Below are 19,240 nucleotides of genomic sequence, written 5' to 3' on the forward strand. Positions count from 1 at the left end.
TCGCTGTTCAGGAAGTGATGCTTTGGGGTTACATTGATCAGTCTCCATTTTGACGATTTTTATCGATCATAAAGGATACAAAACACCATCATAATTGATTACAAATTCTAATTTAACAATTTCACCTTGCTTTTTAAGGTTTTCTTTTAAAAACATTTGCCTATAATCGAAAAAACAATGATGCTTCATACAATTAGGAGCCAAAATTATAATAATTGCTAAATAGTTTTAGCTTCGAAATACAAATGAAATGTTACCTTCACACATTCCCCCAGGCCCTCTCACTATTTCCGTTTTCATTTTTTTTTTTAAAGCTAATCATTTGATAGGATTCCTATCCATTTGTCCAATAAGAGCTTACTCTTGGAAAATGACCATCCTTTTTAAATATCAAAAATTTATCATTAAATCACTATAAAAATAGACTATAATTACACATATACAAAAAATAAAAAATGCTCTTTCACATTCAACCACCCGTTTGCTTCTAAAAACTTTTTGATATCATCAGGAACGCTGTTTGTTTGCAAGTCTGGGAAAAAATAGATGTTTTGAGATATAGGAATTTCATTTTAACTAACAGAAAACAATTTACAAATCAAACCAATTAGATCGGATATAAGGCTGGAAAAAATATCAATTTGTTCTTATGTCACCCTCCCCCCTCCTCCCCCCTTCGAAATTTCCAAAATCCCGAAGAGGGGAAAAAATAAAGTTTGAAGTATTTTAAGTAAATTTCAAATAAAAATTCAAATATTCGAAAGATTACAAGACCAAAAACCAAATTTTGGAAGATGGAAGTTAATTCACATTTTGTATTCTTGATTTTATTGAATTATTCGATAACAAAAATAATTGATTTATGGGTTTTATGCAATAATAAAGTATGCAATTTGGTTGTATACAAACTTTCGTGCAATTTATTCCAATTTGTTTGTTTTTCGCATTATTTTTTATTATCCGGGCAAAATCGGGCTTTCTCAATGAAATTCAGGCAACCGGACCAGACAGGACTGTTCTCAAATTTTGTATCAAATATCCGGGCAAACCCGGATAAAACCGGGCAATCTGGCAACCTTAGTTTACAGCCATGACTTGAGAAGACATTTTGAACAATTCTATCCCTTGAATTGCTATCAAAGCAGCTGATGAATGAAAGTTTGAAAATAATTAGTTTTGTCAGTCTTAAAGATCATGAGCGGTTGGACAAATCGGCATAGGATTTTTTTCCTATAACATTTGATTGAACAATGCAAACATAAAAAATGTAAAAAATGTTTAAGTACTATTCAATTATGCAGGTTTAAGTTATTTGATTTCAATATTTATTTATTTTATATCTAAACTTTAGAAAACAATTCCTTGAAGCATTTTATGTTTTTTACTAAGCTTTAAAAAAAATTTTGGGATGCAAATTCATTTTGATCGTATTTATACCAATTTTAAGCATTATTCAAAATTTATCAAATATTCAGGAATAATAGGTAGAGATAAAACCTAAATTCAAATCTGATTAATTTTTTATGCCTTTTACATCTACGATTTTAAGGTGAAACTTTGATTTTGAAGAATTTGCAATATTAATATATTTTGCAATATAAGTTACACAAAAAATAACAAAAGAATATTTTTTTAGCTGAATCATCACCTAAAGATCAAGGGATTAAGTACAAGTTCGTATATCTACAAAATAGATTATTAACTATTAATTTAGTTTAAAAAATCCTATGAACATTAATAAAAATTAAAATACATATTGCATTCCAGGACACGAAATCTCCAAAATGAGTCAAGATCGTATTTCATATTTGTAATTTCCACCAACAATGTGTTTCCAAACTGACTATGATTCAATTAATTTTTTTGTAATTTTTAAACCAGAATCAAGATTTAGACATTTTGATTCCCTGCAATTTGCATCCATAATGAAATTTCCTCTTTGATATTGTAATTTTGATAATAAAAATTTACTTCAAGCTGGATCTGAATCAAAGTTTTGTACCTGATTTCAAAATCTCAATTCCAAAATTGAAAGCATTTTTCTAATGCAATTTTTTGTGTGTCTTTTTTAGAGAGACTTATAGCCTTTGGCTGGTTCGTCTCTATCGAATGAGATAATAATTCCTACCGATTTATTTTAAAACAAAAATCGAAATTTCGACCAGAACCCCTAACTTGAACTCTTTTATTTGAATTCCGATTTTTTTCGATTTTCAATTTCTTCCTTAGCATATTTATTCATAGTTTAAGTTGAATCTGAATGAAACTTGCGAATAATGGAACTGTTTCAGATTTTTCAATTTTGGTTAACCTTCACGAAACTTTCTAAAATCTCAATTCTGCATACAAATTTAAAAGTTTAAATTTGCAATCCAAATCTAAAAAAACAGATTTTTGTTTTAATTTTTTCCAATTTCGAATTCCATAAATCCAAATCTTGAAAATGGATTGTTAATTTAAATATCTTCTTTTCATATTCCAACATTATTTTCGAATGTTGCAAATGCATTTAATTTTGTTTAAAATAAAAAACCAATATTCTAATCAATTTTTCATAACTATAATCCAAACCAAAAAAATCAAAAAAAAAATTATATGCAGAAACCAAAATCTGATCTTAGCCATCGATTTAAAATTTTTGTTTCCATACTTGGAGCCACATAAATAATTCTAACTTAATCTTCTTGAATATATTTCCGCAAGACTCCAGACACCAGGCCGGACTAACTCCGTTTTTTAATCATTAAACCTTGAAAGGTATTTCAAATTCTTCCCAAATTTGCACAATATCAAGGATTTTTTTTTTCAAAAACAATCAAAATCAGTTTGAGAATTTAATATTTTTTTATCGAAACACATCAGTCAATTCTGAATCATACATTGAGTTGGTTTGATTAAATCTCCTCTAAAAATGCTATTTTGGACGCAAAAATATATTTCTAATGCCTTTTTTTTAAATAAAATGACTGAATCCTGGCAATCTGACAACCTGGACCGAGGATAAGATTTCGAAATTTTGGCTTAAATTCTGAGTCGAGTTTTCAACTCCTGAATTATTTGATTAGTTCTTTGAAATGTTGAGATTAGACAAGAACATTTCGCTTGGCCTTTTTTAACCCTCATGGTGGAGAAGGGGGGGGGGATTCTGTTTGAATCTCAATCCCTCCCCCCACCCGTTCCTCAGGCTGTGGTCATAAGTAAGAAAATGGTTTGAGGAATCAATTCCCTTATTTATTGTGCATTTTTAGTGTTGTTAAAATATCGAATTAAATTTGAATTTCGAAATCCCTTCCCATGGACGGATCCTCTGCACAGGCAGCTGTTGAATGGGCAAGATGACGGATTTTGAGTGCTTCTATTTTGAACATAGAACCTACTTTGGTCCTAAAATGCCGAAAATCGAAAATAGCTCATTTCGTTTGCAGAGCTTTAAGACACTCCCATGCAAATAATGAACTCTTAAATATTCTTTCTTTATTCTATCATTCCGCTATTTGCCATAAATAGTAATTTTAATAAAATTATTCAAATTTTAATTAAATAACGTTTTAAAAACAGCACCTTCTCTTTAGTGGTAGATCAGACAGCTCAATTAGTGGGAAGCATTTAGAGAAATCAGATGGATTAAGAATAATCGCATTATTTATCAGGTCATGTCTAAATTTAAAGGGAAACTACCATTGCAATGCATTGCTGTGATGAATTTGAACTGCATTTTCCCTAAAACAAATAATAATCATTGAAAAACGCGGAAAACAAGAAGAGGGTCCCAAAATAAAACACTTTTCACAATGATATTTCATATTTAAAATCTGACATCATATTTCTCAATACTAACAAATTAATTTAGGTTCAAATTTTCATAAGGGCATAACTCTTGAGCAATTTCTTTAGCATTTCCAACATTTTTTGTCAGCTTTAAAAATAAGAAAAAATCTTTTAACTATTATGCTGGTTAAAAAATGAGCTGATGAGGAAAAAGTTTGAGACTTTCATTAAAGAAATTATGATGTTTATTTAAATCGTTTGAATCGAAATCCATAATATTAGTTCCAAGTATTTTTTTTTCAAATTGAAATTCAAATATTTACTTAGGCTTTGATGTTTTTTCGAGAAATTTAACCTTACACTGCCATATAAAATCTAAGTTCATTAAAGGGTACTTGTTCAGTACCAAAGCAGGAGCAGTAGGATCAAAGTAGGAAATTTCTATCTTCCATATCTTTGTAAATGTATCAAAATGGCACATTTAACAAAAATTGTCGTTTCCCCTATTTTAATACGGATAAAACCTTTTTATTCAGAAAAACTTCAAACCATTTTTAGGAGAAGTTAAATTGAAGTTTATTACAATGTATTTCAATGAAAGAAACTTTGTAGAAAAAAATATTTCATTTCTGAAACTGCAGAATAAATGATTTTTTTTTGCATTAACTTCTTTGTAACAGGCATATAATGTTAACTCAATAAACGGAAACTTGTTCTAGACGCTTCCTTGATTCAAACAGTAAGGCAGTAAGGGTTTTAAAGGATTTGTTTTTGTTTATTTTTTGGAAAATCTTTGGTTTACTTTTTTTCAGAACTGGGAGCATTTTTTCGTATTTTAAAATACATATCCTAAATTTGTTTTACAATACAAACCACTACATTTGAAAGCAATATTTTATCCTTTAGTTGAAAAAAAGTGCAAGTCGTAGTCTAAAATCTCTATAGTAAAGACACAAAAAATGCAAGTGACAAAAAGGTGCCAAAAGTAGTAACGTAAGTTTGCCAGATTGCCCGGTTTTATCCGGATTTGCAAGGATATTCAACACAAAACTTGACAAAAGTCCGGCCCGGCCCGGTTGTCCGCATTTCAGTTAAAAATGCCCGGATTTTGCCCAGATTTATTCACTTTGTTTGCCAAAACAAACAAAAAAAAAACAAATTGTGTTGTAAATTTGTATATTTATGCGTTTCAAATGAAACTTTTTGAACAAGTTTTATAAAAATAACCATGAGAAGTTTTTTGAAAGCGTAAAATACGATCTAAAAACTGCTGATGAACAAAAATTTTTTTTCACGTTTTTTTCCTGACTTGTGTTGAGTAATTCCTGGATTCGGATCAAATTTGCCTGGATATTGCCCGAAGTTTTGATCGACATTTTGGAATTAAAAGCCTAGATTTTGCCAGTTTTTTAAATAAAAATAGCCCGGATTTTCCAGATCGGATATGTGCTGAAAAATATCTGGTAACCTAATATTAACGTAAGCTTGCCAGATTGTCTGATTCAATTCGGGTCCCAGCAAACATGAAATCGTATCACAAATGGTAGCTTAACCCTTCGTTTCATAAAGTAACAAATTTGCCACAATTAATGTATGGAAAAAGTGAAAAATCATATTTTGTTTTAATTTTTTTTTCATGTTGAACACGCCATTTCCAATTGTTTTAAATGATTTTTAAGGGAAAAGAAAAAATCATGAAATGAAGGGTTAAGTCGTTTATCATGGTGTTGCGAATCGCAATTCCAACTGCAAAGACCTTCAAGTGAGAAAATCATCGCCATGTTCTCTTTGCAACCAGCAGTGCATCCAGATGGTAAAAAATCAGATGAGAATTGAGAAAACCAGAAAATATTGTAACAGGCAACGATTTGATGGTGAGAGAAAAATCTTATGCTTCCTTGCATTTTTCCGATAGGTACAAATAAGTTGTCGGTTATTGCTCAATTAATGTAGTTTTTGTCGTTTTAGAACACAAAAAAAGGAAATTTATGTATGTAATTTGCCTCTACTTTGGTAGGAAAATGCTGTTTTTTCAACATTTATTAGATCATTTTATAAAGTATATGGAACGTATATCAAAACAGCATAAGAATGTATCTACAAAACTGTTTGCTGAGGTTTGCCCGGTTGCCCATATATCATTGCAAAAAGCTTGGATTTTGACCGGATTTATTCATTTTATTTGCCGAATCAAAAAAAAAACTGTTGTAAAAATTTATTATACATGAAATTTCTTGAGCAAGTTTTATCAAAATAATAATGAGTCGTTTATTGAAAGCCTAAATTCGAATTTAAAATATGATTTTAAATTTTGATGATAAAGTATTTTTATCAAATTTTTTTCTTGATTTTTGTGGAGTAACTTTTGAGTTTTGACCAAATTTACCTTTATATTGCCCGGGTTTTTTGATCGACTATTTTAAATTAAGTACTCGGATTTTGTCATGTATTCGGATCACATAGCCTGGATTTGTCCGGCCAGGATCTGTGCTTAAAAATTTTGGCAACTTTATGTTAATGGCTCAAAAAATACGTTATCAATAAAATAAGTTTAAAGAGATATTAGTATTTGAATGCTGTTATACAAAAAGTTCATCATTCATATTGATCATTAAAGCTTAGCTACCGAAATCCTTATAAAATTCTAAAATTAATAAATATATCTTGTTTGTAGTTATTGCAAAATTTAGTGATTTTGTTAATTAAGTTGGAAAACCTTTAAAACTATTGAAAACTTAATGCAACAACTGATCTGAGTTTGCTCAGCAGTACTATTCGTATTAAGTTCTCCTGCTGTTTGATGCGCTCTTCTAAAAACAAATCTTGGGGGCGGGGACTACAGAGACTTGCATTGTTAGTTAGTTGTATATTCGGCAATAACTTCTCGAGACTAATCGATTCCAACCCTTCGGATATCGTAAGTTACTCTACTTCCGAATCCATTCCCTTGAACGTCTCATCCAGCAGTTATTAACTGGATATATGGTAACTTACGGTGACTTGTTGATGAAGCCTTAACCACAACTGTGGTACAACCGTGGCTACCATACATACAATTGATCTTAGTTTGCGCAGCTTTAATTATATTTTTTTTTTTTTTTTCATGACGTTTAAATAGCTCGGGGAGCTGACGCTGGAAATGAAAATTAGAATAGTTTGGAAAAGAAAATTTAAAGTTTAGAGAAGGCAGCGTAGAATAGTAAGCGATCTTGAGACGTTGGTTAAACCATCAAGCACTTCATTATATCCATGGAATATGGATAAAATGCAGTTCAAGATAATAAACCAACCCCTCCCGATACCAGTTGGAGGAAGGACATGGGCGGGTTCGAGACTGGCCTCTACATACTCCCCACGCATCTAACTACATTTAATTTTTGTGTTATTAAAGGAATCATTTTAACTTATCTTATATGTTTTTCCTTCCTTCGTCGTCGTCTGTTGAGCGTCTGCTTCGTGTCTCCGCCCCAATTCCACTGGTATGTGTGATGGGTTTCGTGATAGTTGTCTCGGGGTCCAGTCATCATATGACTCCGAATCGTATGCGCAGGGGTATATGAAAATAAAAGAAAGAGAAAAGGAGAGGAAAGAGAAATATAAAGGAAGGAATTAGTTCTTGCATGAAGTAATTGAAGTGTTATTTGCTGTTTTTCCCTAATTTTTTGCCTTTCATTTTCTAAATTTTGAAATTTTTGTTTTTCTTTTTAGAGTTTTTCTATTTCATTGCTAATCATACTATTTTACCAAAATATGGATGTGAGAGTTTGTTTTGCTTTTTGGAGCAAGCCTATTTCAAACTAATAAAAATTCTAGCTCAAATTAATAGTAGAAGTAAGCTACCTTATTCCTATCACAACATCACAAAATCATGAAAATTTACCAGAATATGGATATAAGAGCACATCTTACCGTTTGAGCAACGCCCTACCCTACCTACCTCACATAGTTGAATGTTAAAATCCATCATAATTTAAAAAAAATCTACATAGGGGTTCTATTAAAATATACCGCATGCCTATTGTAAAATGCCCGATATCAGTAATTAGGACTACCTACTCATTGTTATTCTTCAAAACCGTACATTCTAATATATACTTCCATAGATGAATTTCAAACTAAACCGAAAAACGTAAAGATTTGCTAAAAATGAATAATTAAATAAAAAGCAAAAAAACGTCTTACCAAATGAAATATAACATTTTCAACAACAGCATTCCCATCCAATGAGCCTCTAGTTCTTGTAAAATGCTTGATTTAAGAATAAGCCAACGAAATTCATAAACCGCAAATACACACTTACTAGAGCATTGGGGAGGCGAATACCATAACCTTTACCTAACATCGTAATACTTTTCACACGTTTTCTCTATTTTTAATTCTACAAGACTAAACCATCTAACTACCTAACCAAACGAATTATGCCCTATTGAAAGTATCAACTTTTATTATGGTAAATTGTGATACTTTCACTACCAAATGTTGCGATTGTTCTGCGGAAGGGAGGGCAAGTGTTTCAACTCCCATTCATCTTATCAACATGGATCATGAAAAAAAAAATAGACATCTTTGAACCTACTGCTGAATTTAAACTAAATAAAGATGTCCAGCTCCTCTTCTAATTTAGGCCATATTATGACACCATGTTTAACAAGATTGTGTGTAACGACACTGTCAGGAAAATGATGGGTTTATCCATCATTTTCACAAACATACACACCGCAGCCGTTAACCCATTGCAACTTAGGGTACGGTAGTTTGCGCAGCTTTAATTATATTATTTATTTATTTAACAAAAATGTTTACACAAAAATCCTTCACATAAACTTGTTATTTCATAGTAGATAGGAGTGGGTTTTTATTGACTGCTTTTTGATCGATTTATTCAAAACAAATTTCAATTACTTTACCATCAATTTAAAAAAAAAATTATTCATTTTTTTCATTAAATTCTTCTTCTTATTTATTATATTCTTCCAGCTATGTACCGGCGGCTCGGTAACGGATCTGGTCCAAGGACTTCGAAATCGAGGTGCCCGCCTGACCAACAACCAAATTGCCTACATTCTAAGAGAAACCGTACATGCCTTGGTGTTTCTCCATGAAAACCACTGCATGCATCGGGACATCAAGGGTCACAACATCTTGCTGACCGAAAATGGACAAGTCAAACTGGTTGACTTCGGTGTCAGCACCCACCTGGCCGCTACCATGGCCAGACGGAATACTTCCGTTGGTACACCGTATTGGATGGCACCGGAAGTTATAGCCTGCGAACAACAGTTGGATCAGTCCTATGATTCTAGGTGTGACGTGTGGTCAATTGGGATTACGGCCATTGAGTTGGCCGAAGGTGATCCTCCGCTCTGTGAACTCCATCCAATGAGAGCGTTGTTCCAAATTCCTAGGAATCCACCCCCGAGATTGGCTCATCCGGAACACTACTCCGCGATGCTATCGGATTTTATATCCGAGTGTTTGGTCAAAGATTTGGAGCAGAGACCGTTTTCTAAGGAGTTGATCACCCATCCGTATCTGAAAGCCGTTGGACCTTACGTAGAACAAGTCCGTCAAGAGTTGAAAAGTGAAATTCAGAGACAGAGAAACGATGGGCGTGCTCCAAGGCAAGCTGAAGCAACAACCAAGTATGGTAAACTTAAATCTGATCGCAAATCGAAGCCTCAGAAGATGTATATGGACGATTTGGCAGCACTGGATGTCTTAACCGAGGAAACGATCGTCGAACAGTTGCAAAAACGCTTTGAGACCAGCCAAATCTACACTTATATTGGAGACATCCTGGTAGCGGTGAATCCATTCGCCCATCTGGGACTGTATACTACTTACCATCAGATGAAATATGCAGCCAAAACTAGATCGGACAATCCGCCTCACATTTTTGCCGTAGCAGATGCTGCCCACCAAGCACTTGTACATCAGAAACAAAATCAAGCTATCGTCATTTCCGGAGAAAGTGGTTCCGGAAAGACTGAGAGTGCCAATCTGCTTCTCAAGCAACTCGTTTACCTAGGCAAAGCTGTTACCAAAAACCTGGAAGAGCGAATCCTTCAGGTTAATCCCATCATGGAAGCGTTCGGCAATGCCCGAACAGGGATCAACTCTAACAGTTCCCGCTTCGGAAAGTACCTTGAACTGACGATGGCACGCAGTGGAAAAGTTAATGGAGCTCGTATATTTGTTTACCTCTTGGAACAAAGTCGGGTGGTGAAACAGGCTGAATCCGAAGGAAATTTTCACGTTTTCTACTACATGTACGATGGTCTCCAGGCTGAAAAGCGATTGGAAGAGTACTATTTGCATCCTTCATACCGGAAGACGCATCGCTACCTTCAGGAAACGGTAACCCTACCCAAGACCAACGTTGAACGTTGGAAACAGCTGCTGGCAAGCTTCAAGGTACTCGGCTTTAGAGATGACGAGGTGGACATGGTCAACCGGGTACTGGCGGCCATTTTGAACCTTGGGGACATGGAATTTGGAGAGGTTGATTCTAACGATAACACCGATAGTAAGGCTAGGGTCATTGACGTTGCTCCGATGCATCGAGTTTCCAAGCTGCTGGGAGTTGAGGCTGCGGACCTACTGGAAGCTTTAACCTCAAATTCGGTTGTCACTCGTGGTGAAACCATAACTCGTCACAACAACGTTGCTGAAGCTTGCACGGCAAGAGATGCCATGGCCAAAGGACTCTACGGCCGGCTATTCGATTGGATGGTTAATCAGATCAATCTTCTGCTTGTTCACAACAGACCAAACAACAGGTAAGTTTTACTATCATGATACTTGAAATGAAATCATTAGCTGCCGATTGTGGCCTAGAGGATAGCGTTGAGGTCTTTTCAGCTAGAGGTCTCGGTCACGGCATACATAGTACTCTTCTGTGGGCTGGTAGTTTTAGTAAGCACTTGTAAGATGTTAGTCTTGATTTCCGTGAAAAATGAACGCTTTTGAAACGCACACAAACATACATAGAAACTTGATGTTTCCCCAAAAAGAATCCTTTTTACTTAACTTGTACAACTTTTCGAGTATATAATGGCTAGCATCTTGAAAATGCTAACACCACCAACCCACAGAAAATGTACTATGTATTCCGTGACCAGGATTTGATCTCATGACCGTTGGCTTAGAAGACTTGAAGGCACGCCACGGGCTGCGGCAGTTAAGAAGAATTTAGATCTCTTCAAAGAAGCATGAAAATTCACTGAGTGCCCATAAAAATAATAAATTAATTTTATTTTTTCAGCTCCGAACAACTTGCAGTGGGTCTGTTAGACATTTTTGGATTCGAGAATTTCCCGAAAAACTCGTTTGAGCAGCTTTGTATCAATATCGCCAACGAGCAGATTCAGTACTACTTCAATCAACATATATTTACTTGGGAGCAACAGGTAGGATTCTTGTACAATAAGATAAATTTTTCTAGTTATGTTTAAAATTAAAATAAGAATAGGCTATAAAGTCTTAGCCACTGGTCCTTATAGCCCCACACATAAACTTTTGACCCGTTATTGAATAAGACTGGGAGAACTCCTTTTTGCGGATTTACTTTTTAAGGGGTACTTAGCTTGATAACGCTTGTAGCGAATCAAAATGACCCCTTATTTCGAATGGTTGCGTATGCAATTTTAGGAGCTGCGTATTGGAGATACGCAGAGGTCCGACTAGTAATGGTTGTTTGACTGAGAATCTGGGTAAACTATTTTGCACAAAACACTATTCACTGTGACAACAATCCTTAGCCCTACAAAGACTACTATTTGTGGTTCACTTCACACGACACAATACTACTCACTGTGACAACAAAACTCAACTTTACAAAGGCTTCTATTTGTTGCTCACTTCAGCCCTACAAAAGCTACAATTTGTGGCTCACTTCACATAACGTAATACTACTCACTGTGACAACAAACCTTAACCCTACAAAGGCTATTATGCTGCTTACTTCAGCACTATAAAGGCTACTATTTGTTGCTCACTTCACATGACACAATTCTTCTCACTATGACAACAAACCTCAACTCAACAAAGGCTACTTTTTGTTGCTCACTTCAGCCCTACAAAAGCTACTATATGTGGCCCATTCCACATGACGCAATACTACTCACTGTGACAACAAACCTTAGCCCTACAAAGGCTATTATGTGCTGCTCACTTTAGCCCTACAAAGCCCTATTTGTTGCTCACTTCACATGACACAATTCTACTCACTGTGACAACATACCTCAACTCTACAAAGGCTACTATTTGTTACTCACTTCAGCCCTACAAAAGCTACTGTTTGTGGCTCATTTCAGATGGCGCAATACTACTCACCGTGACAACAAACTTTAGCCCTACAAAGACTATTATGTGCTGCTCACTTTAGCCCATACGGATAACTAGGGGAATAGAAATTAGTATCTGAAGATGTTTGAAAAATAACAGTAAATCGAAACGTAAAAGAACGAAGTAAATAGTCATTAATTTCACCGAACAATATCAACAAAATCCCAAGTAAAGGCTACTTTTTGTTGCTCACTTCAGCCCTTCAAAAGCTACTATTTAGGGCTCACTACTCATGACGCAATACTACTCACTGCGACAACAAACCTAAACAACAACGACTACAAAGGGCTAAACAACGGTTTTATTTGCTGCTCACTTCAGCCCTACAAATGCAACTATTTGTGGCTCACTTCAGATGACACTATGACACAATACAATTCGTTGTGACAACGAACCTCAGCCCTACAAAGGCTACTTTTTGTTGCTCACTTCAGCCCTACAAAAGCTACTATTTGTGGCTCACATAACGCAATACTTTCCACTGCGACAAAAATATCTCAGCTTTATAAAGGCTATTATTTGCTGCTTATTTCAGCCCTACAAAGGCAATTATTTGTTGCTCACTTCACATGACACAATACTACTCACATTGAAAACACAACACATTCACAACTAAAACAAAATCAGTAATTGATCTTTTTTGTGGGCGACAAACGTGTCAGAGTAAAGCTCTAAACTGAGATTCGTATAAATCGTAAAATCACGACAATGGCGTGATTGGGAGAAAAAGCATGAAGAGCGCAGATTTTTAAGGCTGCTTCTAATTTTTTGTTGAGATTTGGCTTTCCGGTGGCAAAAGGCGGATTGGCTTAAGAAGCGCAGATTTTTAAGACTTCTGCTGCTGATTGTTTGATATAATTTTGGTCTTCCGGGAAGACGGATTGGCTTAGGAAGCGTAGATTTTTAAGCCTGCGCTGGTTTTTAAGGCTGCTTCGACAGATTGTTGGATTTGATTTGGCTTTCCGGTTGAAAAGATGGATTGGTTTTTGCAATCACAGATTTTTAAGGCTGCTCCTGTTGTTGTTTTTGTTGTGACCTTCCTTTGGAAATAGATGGATTGGCTTAAGGAGCGCAGATTTTAAAGGCTGCTGCTCAATGATTGATTTTATTTGGTTTTCCGGTGGATAAAAACGGAATTGGCTTGGAAAGCGCAGATTTCAAAGGCTGCTGCTACAGATTGTTGGATTTGATTTGGTCTTCCGGTAGAAAAGACGGATTGGCTTAGCAATCGCAGATTTTTTAGACTGCTGCTGATTGTTTGTTCTGTTGGACCGATCTTTGGGGAAAACGGATTGTGGGAAGCGCAGATTTTTAGGGCTGCTTCTGCTGATTGTTTGTTTGAATTTGGCCTTCTGGTGGAAAAGACAGATTGCTTTCCGTAAAGACGGATTGGTTTAGGAAGCGCAGATTTTTTAGGCTGCTGCTGATTGTTTGTTTAAATTTGGTCTTCCGGTGGAAAAAAATGTATTGGCTCTAGAAGCACAGATTTTCAAGCCAGCTGCTGCTGATTGTTTGTTTTAATTCAACCTTCTGGTGGGAGAAGCGGATTGGCTCAGGAAACGAAGATTTTTAAAGATGCTGTTGATTGATTGTAATGATTTGGCCTTCCGGTGTATAAAGACGAAAGTGGCTTGCAGATTTTTATGGCTGTTGCTGCTGATTGTTTGATTCGATTTAGCCCTCCGGTAGAAAAAGACAGATTTGCTTAGAAAGCGCAGCTTTTTAAGGCTGCTACTACTTATTGTTTGATTTGATTTGACCATCCGGGGGATAAAACGGATTGGCTTAAGATGCGCAAATTTTTAAGGCTGCTGCTGATTGTTTGATTTGATTTGGGCTTCCGGTGGAAAAAGCCAGATTGTTTTAAGAAGCACAGATTTTTAAACCTGATGTTGTGTATTTTTTGTTTTGATTTAGTCTTCTGGTGGAAAAAACGGATTGTTTGTTTTGATCGGGCCTTCCAGTGGATAAAAATGGATTGGCTTAAGAAGCGCAGATTTTTAAGGCTGCTGTTGATTGATTGATTTGAATTGGCCTTCCGGTGGATAAAGATAATTTTTCTTAGGAAGCGCAGATTTTTAGGGCTGCTGCTGATTGATTGATTGATTGAATTGGGCCTTCCAGTGGATAAAGAAAATTTTTCTTAGGAAGCACACATTATTGAGCCTGCTGCTGCTGATTGTTTGTTTTGATATAGCCTTGCGATGGAAAAAGACGGATTGGCTCAGAAAGTGCAAACGTTTAAGACTGCTGCTGTTTGATTGATTTGATTTGGCCTTTCGGCGGAACAGACGGATTGGCTTAGGATACGCAGATTGTTAAGGGCGGGGTAGGGTCTAACGGGTAAAAAAAACACCATTTTCACGATTTTTTTCTAGAGCTATCGTTCAATCAAATGTATTCAAATTTTTTTGCATTATACAAAGCATTGTTAAAAGAACATTTAGTAATTTTTTCGTAGAAAAATATTGAAAAATGAGCCGGTGACGGAGCACTTTCGAGGATGCCTTTTAGAAAACAGGATTTGCGGTGGACACTGTATCTCAGCACAGAATCATCTAAAGTCAAAAAATTAGAGCAAAATATTTTTAATAGATGTTTTTCTGGACCCCAACGTTTTTATTAAACTTAAAAAAGTTTTTATGAAATTTTTGTGGCTGTTTGAAGTAAAAACAACGATTTTCACGAAAAAAAATCCGCCATCTGTAAAATCTCCCCAAAGTAAAAAAAAAAAAAAGAAAAACGTTGGGGTTTAGTATTGTATATGTAGAAAATATTTTCTAAAATTGAAAAGAATCGGATAAGTAGTTTTCAAATGACGATGTCCACGGACTTTAAAAATGTGCTTTCGAGAAAAACGCGTTTGAAGTTTCTGCTCTTGATTTCTTGCAGTATTAGATAGGAGGAGATAAAGGCCTATAATTTCTACAGTTTTGCTTCAATTGACTTGAAAATTTTACACAACATTCTTGAAATGTTTTACAATAAGAAAATAAAAAAAAATAAAAAAAATCGATTTTTTGAAAGTGTTAGACCCTACTCCCCCCCCCCCCCTGCCCCCTAAGGGTGCTGTTGTGGATTTTTTGTTTTGAATTGGACTGCCGGTGGAAAAAGACGGATTGGCTTAGGAAGCGCAGATTTTACAGGCTGCTGCTTCTGATTGTTTGATTTGATTTGGCCTTCCTGCAAATAAAGGCGCAATTGACTTGGGAAGCGTAGATTTTAAGGCTGCTGCAACCGAGGTCCAAGATTTAGGAAAAAAATTAGGAGAAAGAATGAGAAATTTGGAAGAGGGTCCAGGATCTAAATCCGGAATCAGATTTTAAGACCGAAATACTCAATCGGGATTTTAATTCTAGTATTATGACCAACCATTCAAGAATGCGATAGAGTTAGAAATTGGAATCTTGAATTATCATCTGGGATCCCAGGGTAAGGATCTACGTTAAGGTGCCGGGATCATCCTTCAATATTGAGGATTCAGGATTCAAAATCAGAATCAAATATTCAAAATATAGGATTGCGTTGAATATTCGAGATTAGAATCAGCATCAGAATCCTGGATCAGATTATGATATCAGAGATGAAGGATAAAGTTCATGATGAGGATCAGAGCCCAGATATAGAATTCCGAGTCCAGAATCAGTAATGGATAGGCTTACGCCTAGGATAAGATCCTCGGATTATTTAGTATCAGATTCTTAATCAAAAATTTAGGATACCAGGAGTAAAGTTTAGGATTAGCAAGAATTTGAGGTAAGCGTTATTGATCCTGGATGAGAATTGGTATTCGAAATCAAGATTCAGGATAAGAATATTGATCTAGTTTCTGATCTGGATTAGAATGAAAATAGGGATAGTTTTCTAAAAAAATTTATCAGTATCAGTATTAAGTAATGGCATTGGGTGTTGTTTTGTTTTTTTAACGATTTTATAATATTTATAGTTTTTGTCATCATGTTCTTAAAAAATTTAAGCAAAAATCCTACATCCTCATGTGCAACGTACAGTTTCTAACTTCAGCTTTTTGGGACACTTAGTAGTAATTTTTTTAAACACTTTTTCATTGACTTTGAAAGATGGATAATATCTGAGTAACATATTTGAGTTGCATTAAGAGATTTCCAAAACTATAAATTTTGTAAAAATCGATATAGTTGTTCTAGGCGAGAAGTGTCAAGTTGACACTCAAGGTTTGATTAGGAAGATTTTCTGCCCGGGCTTTCAGGGTGCGTACATAAAAAATAGTACTAATGGTGCAAAGATTTCAAGAACTCATTAGGGTCCCCGGAGACTTATTTTTATTTGGATGCAGCCAAATAAAGTTACAAGTCGCAAACTTCCAATAGTGCCATATTGATACTAGGGTTAAAAAGACCTCTTCAATTTTTTTTAAATTTACAATTTTTTTGTTTCCATTTTTCAAAAGGAATACATGGCAGAAGGAATCCCAGTGGATCTAGTGGAGTTCGCGGATAACCGACCAGTACTGGACATGCTCCTAAGCAGACCTCTAGGTTTGCTAGCTTTGCTGGACGAAGAATCTCGCTTCCCGAGGTCCAATGATCGGTCACTTATTGGTAAGTTTATTCTAGGAATAATCAAAAAAAATAATATTTATTCATTGCCTTTGAATTTCAGAAAAATTCCACAACAACATCAAATCCAAGTTTTACCAGCGTCCTAAATCGGACGCCGTATGTTTTGCAATCCACCACTTCGCGGGTCGGGTAGTTTACCAGGCCGATGGATTCCTGGAGAAGAACCGCAACTTCCTGCCGGCTGAGATTATTCAGCTCATACGCCAGAGTCAGTACGACATGATACGCTTCCTGTTCCAGTGTCCCATAACCAAGACCGGCAACTTGTATTCAGCCATCCAGGACACCGGTTCGAGACAGAATGTTTCCAGCTTCATTAAGGTGGATACTAAGGTAAGAGGGAGCATAGTTTTCTTAAGAATTTACACCGAATTTCTAAATTTATGTTCAAACACAGGAAAAGTTCAACTCCCGAGGTTTGGCTTCCCAATCGAGGGCCCAACAGACTGTATCCACCTATTTCCGTTACTCGTTGATGGATCTGCTGCAAAAGATGGTCACCGGAACGCCTCAGTTCATCCGTTGCATCAAACCCAACGACTCCAAGGCAGCCAAAACCTTTGAACCGACCAAGGTACTCAAACAGCTACGCTACACCGGAGTGCTCGAAACGATCCGTATCCGTCAGCATGGTTTCAGCCATAGACTGGCGTTTGCTGAATTCTTAAAGAGGTTTAACACAGTTCTTTTAAGTCGATTGCAACGATTGTTCAACCTTTATTTTTTTTCTTTTCCCAGATACTACTTCCTCGGGTACGGATTCGAGGAACGCGTCGTCGCTAGCCGAGAGTCGTGTCGTTTACTTTTAGTGCGCCTAAAAATGGACGGATGGGCTCTCGGAAAGTCCAAGGTGTTCCTCAAATACTACCACATCGAGTACCTGTCCAAGCTGTACGAGGAACATGTAAGATTTCAACAACATCATTTAGAAGAAAGCGATTTTTAACGATCCATTTCCTCTCAGGTACGCAAAATTGTGTTGGTACAGGCGTGCGTGCGTCGTTGGCTGGCCAAGGCAATGCTCAAGCGAGAGAGGCAACAGAAACAGCGGGCCGCCGTTAGTGCCGTGACGCTTCAGAAACATGTCCGAGGCTGGTTGACCCGGCGTCGCATGAACAAGCTGCTTCGCGAAAAGCAGGAAAAAGAGCGACAGGAGAAGGAAAGGCTAGAGAAGGAGCGGATCGCACGGGAGAAGAAGAATAATGGTGAGTTTTTGTTTTATTCATCCTGGATATTTTCGGAATCAAAAAAGCGATTGTTTACATACTACGCATCATTCGATCCTTAACAATAAGGAGACTAACTCATATGACATTAAATTTATTTTCTTGTCTTCCATCGAGTTGATATTGCAGTTGATATTGCAGGAAATCATAGTCGGGAGGAGATTATTTTCTATTGGTTATCCTTAACTCATGAAACACCCAAAAATACTCTCAAACTTAACTTTTTCTGGCACCTTTAATAACTGACACCCTTAACTAATTTCTACACCCATAGAATAGGTTGCAAAAATCCAATGCCTATTTATCAAATCTCTGTGCCAAAAATGCTGAAGCCAAGCCATTGAATTCAAAAGGTTATGGGACCAGACACGTCTGGTGAGGAATAAGAGATAGCGTGAGAGGGGAACTCTCAACTACGCCAGTCGCCTAGCCCGGGGAGGGCCGTCTTCCAAGAGGGGTACTCTCACGCTGCGAGAAGCATGCGTAACTTTCTTTTCAACGGCCGAGAGGAAACCTTCGCAGCATGGAAGTGGAAGATTGAGCGCCGATGAGTAGCTTAAAACCTTATAACCATGGTGTAAACCCCCGAGAGAGACGACTGCGTCATTTCGATGAAGGTGCCCCAGAAAAGAAATGGCGCATGGTAGCACTCCTGAAGTGCAAAAACGATATACGAAGGAGACCTCGAATATATTGGGGAAAAGATCCACCAGTGCATCGGCTCCTATTCCTGGATAGCGATGCGCGACAGGCTCCATGACCTCAAACATCGGAAGAACATCAGATCGTTGAGTCAATTATATGAGGAATACGATCTGATCGTTCGGGAGCTTAAGAGCATAGGTGTGAACATCCCGACGGATGAATAGGTCTACGCGCTGATCTCTGCGGATACCAACGACTACAATAATATAAAATGGGCTTCGACCGCTCTACCGATTGCAGACCTTAACGCAAAACTGATACTGAAGCTGAAAAGAATGTTCCTGGACGCAGAGCTGACATTCCAAAGTTGAGGGGACCTCCTAAGCCAAAGTTCAGCCCCAAACTCTGCGATGAAGGCTCAAAAGACGGAAAAGATAATTTGCCTCGAGTGTAGCGAGCCGGGACACTACAAGAATCGTTGCCCAGCCCAAAGTTAAGGCCGACGTGGAAAAATCATGGACGCAGTAGAAGCCCGGCGTTCAACTGCTAAGGGTTACCAGTGAACGAAAAGAGCACCGTATTAAGCGGCAACGGCTTTCGTAATTGGGTAAGCGAAACGGATTTAACCAGTTCAAGTGTCGCAGGGCATACCGT

At 36.6% G+C, this 19,240-nt stretch overlaps 1 protein-coding gene across 5 annotated transcripts in view; it reads left to right on the plus strand.

Moving 5' to 3' along the window:
• LOC129749260 (myosin-IIIb-like) overlaps window positions 1–19,240 on the plus strand; it is a 332,299-nt gene that overhangs the window by 266,971 nt on the left and 46,088 nt on the right. For all 5 annotated transcript variants that reach the window (XM_055744193.1, XM_055744192.1, XM_055744194.1 and 2 more), the window contains 7 exons: window positions 8,746–10,547; window positions 11,033–11,177; window positions 16,544–16,694; window positions 16,756–17,048; window positions 17,113–17,387; window positions 17,454–17,619; window positions 17,680–17,920. In XM_055744193.1, the coding sequence (XP_055600168.1) occupies window positions 8,746–10,547; window positions 11,033–11,177; window positions 16,544–16,694; window positions 16,756–17,048; window positions 17,113–17,387; window positions 17,454–17,619; window positions 17,680–17,920 (3,073 nt within the window). The remainder of the gene's footprint in view (window positions 1–8,745; window positions 10,548–11,032; window positions 11,178–16,543; window positions 16,695–16,755; window positions 17,049–17,112; window positions 17,388–17,453; window positions 17,620–17,679; window positions 17,921–19,240) is intronic.

This window comes from Uranotaenia lowii, chromosome 2 (genome assembly GCF_029784155.1).
Source record: "Uranotaenia lowii strain MFRU-FL chromosome 2, ASM2978415v1, whole genome shotgun sequence".
NCBI lineage: Eukaryota > Metazoa > Arthropoda > Insecta > Diptera > Culicidae > Uranotaenia > Uranotaenia lowii.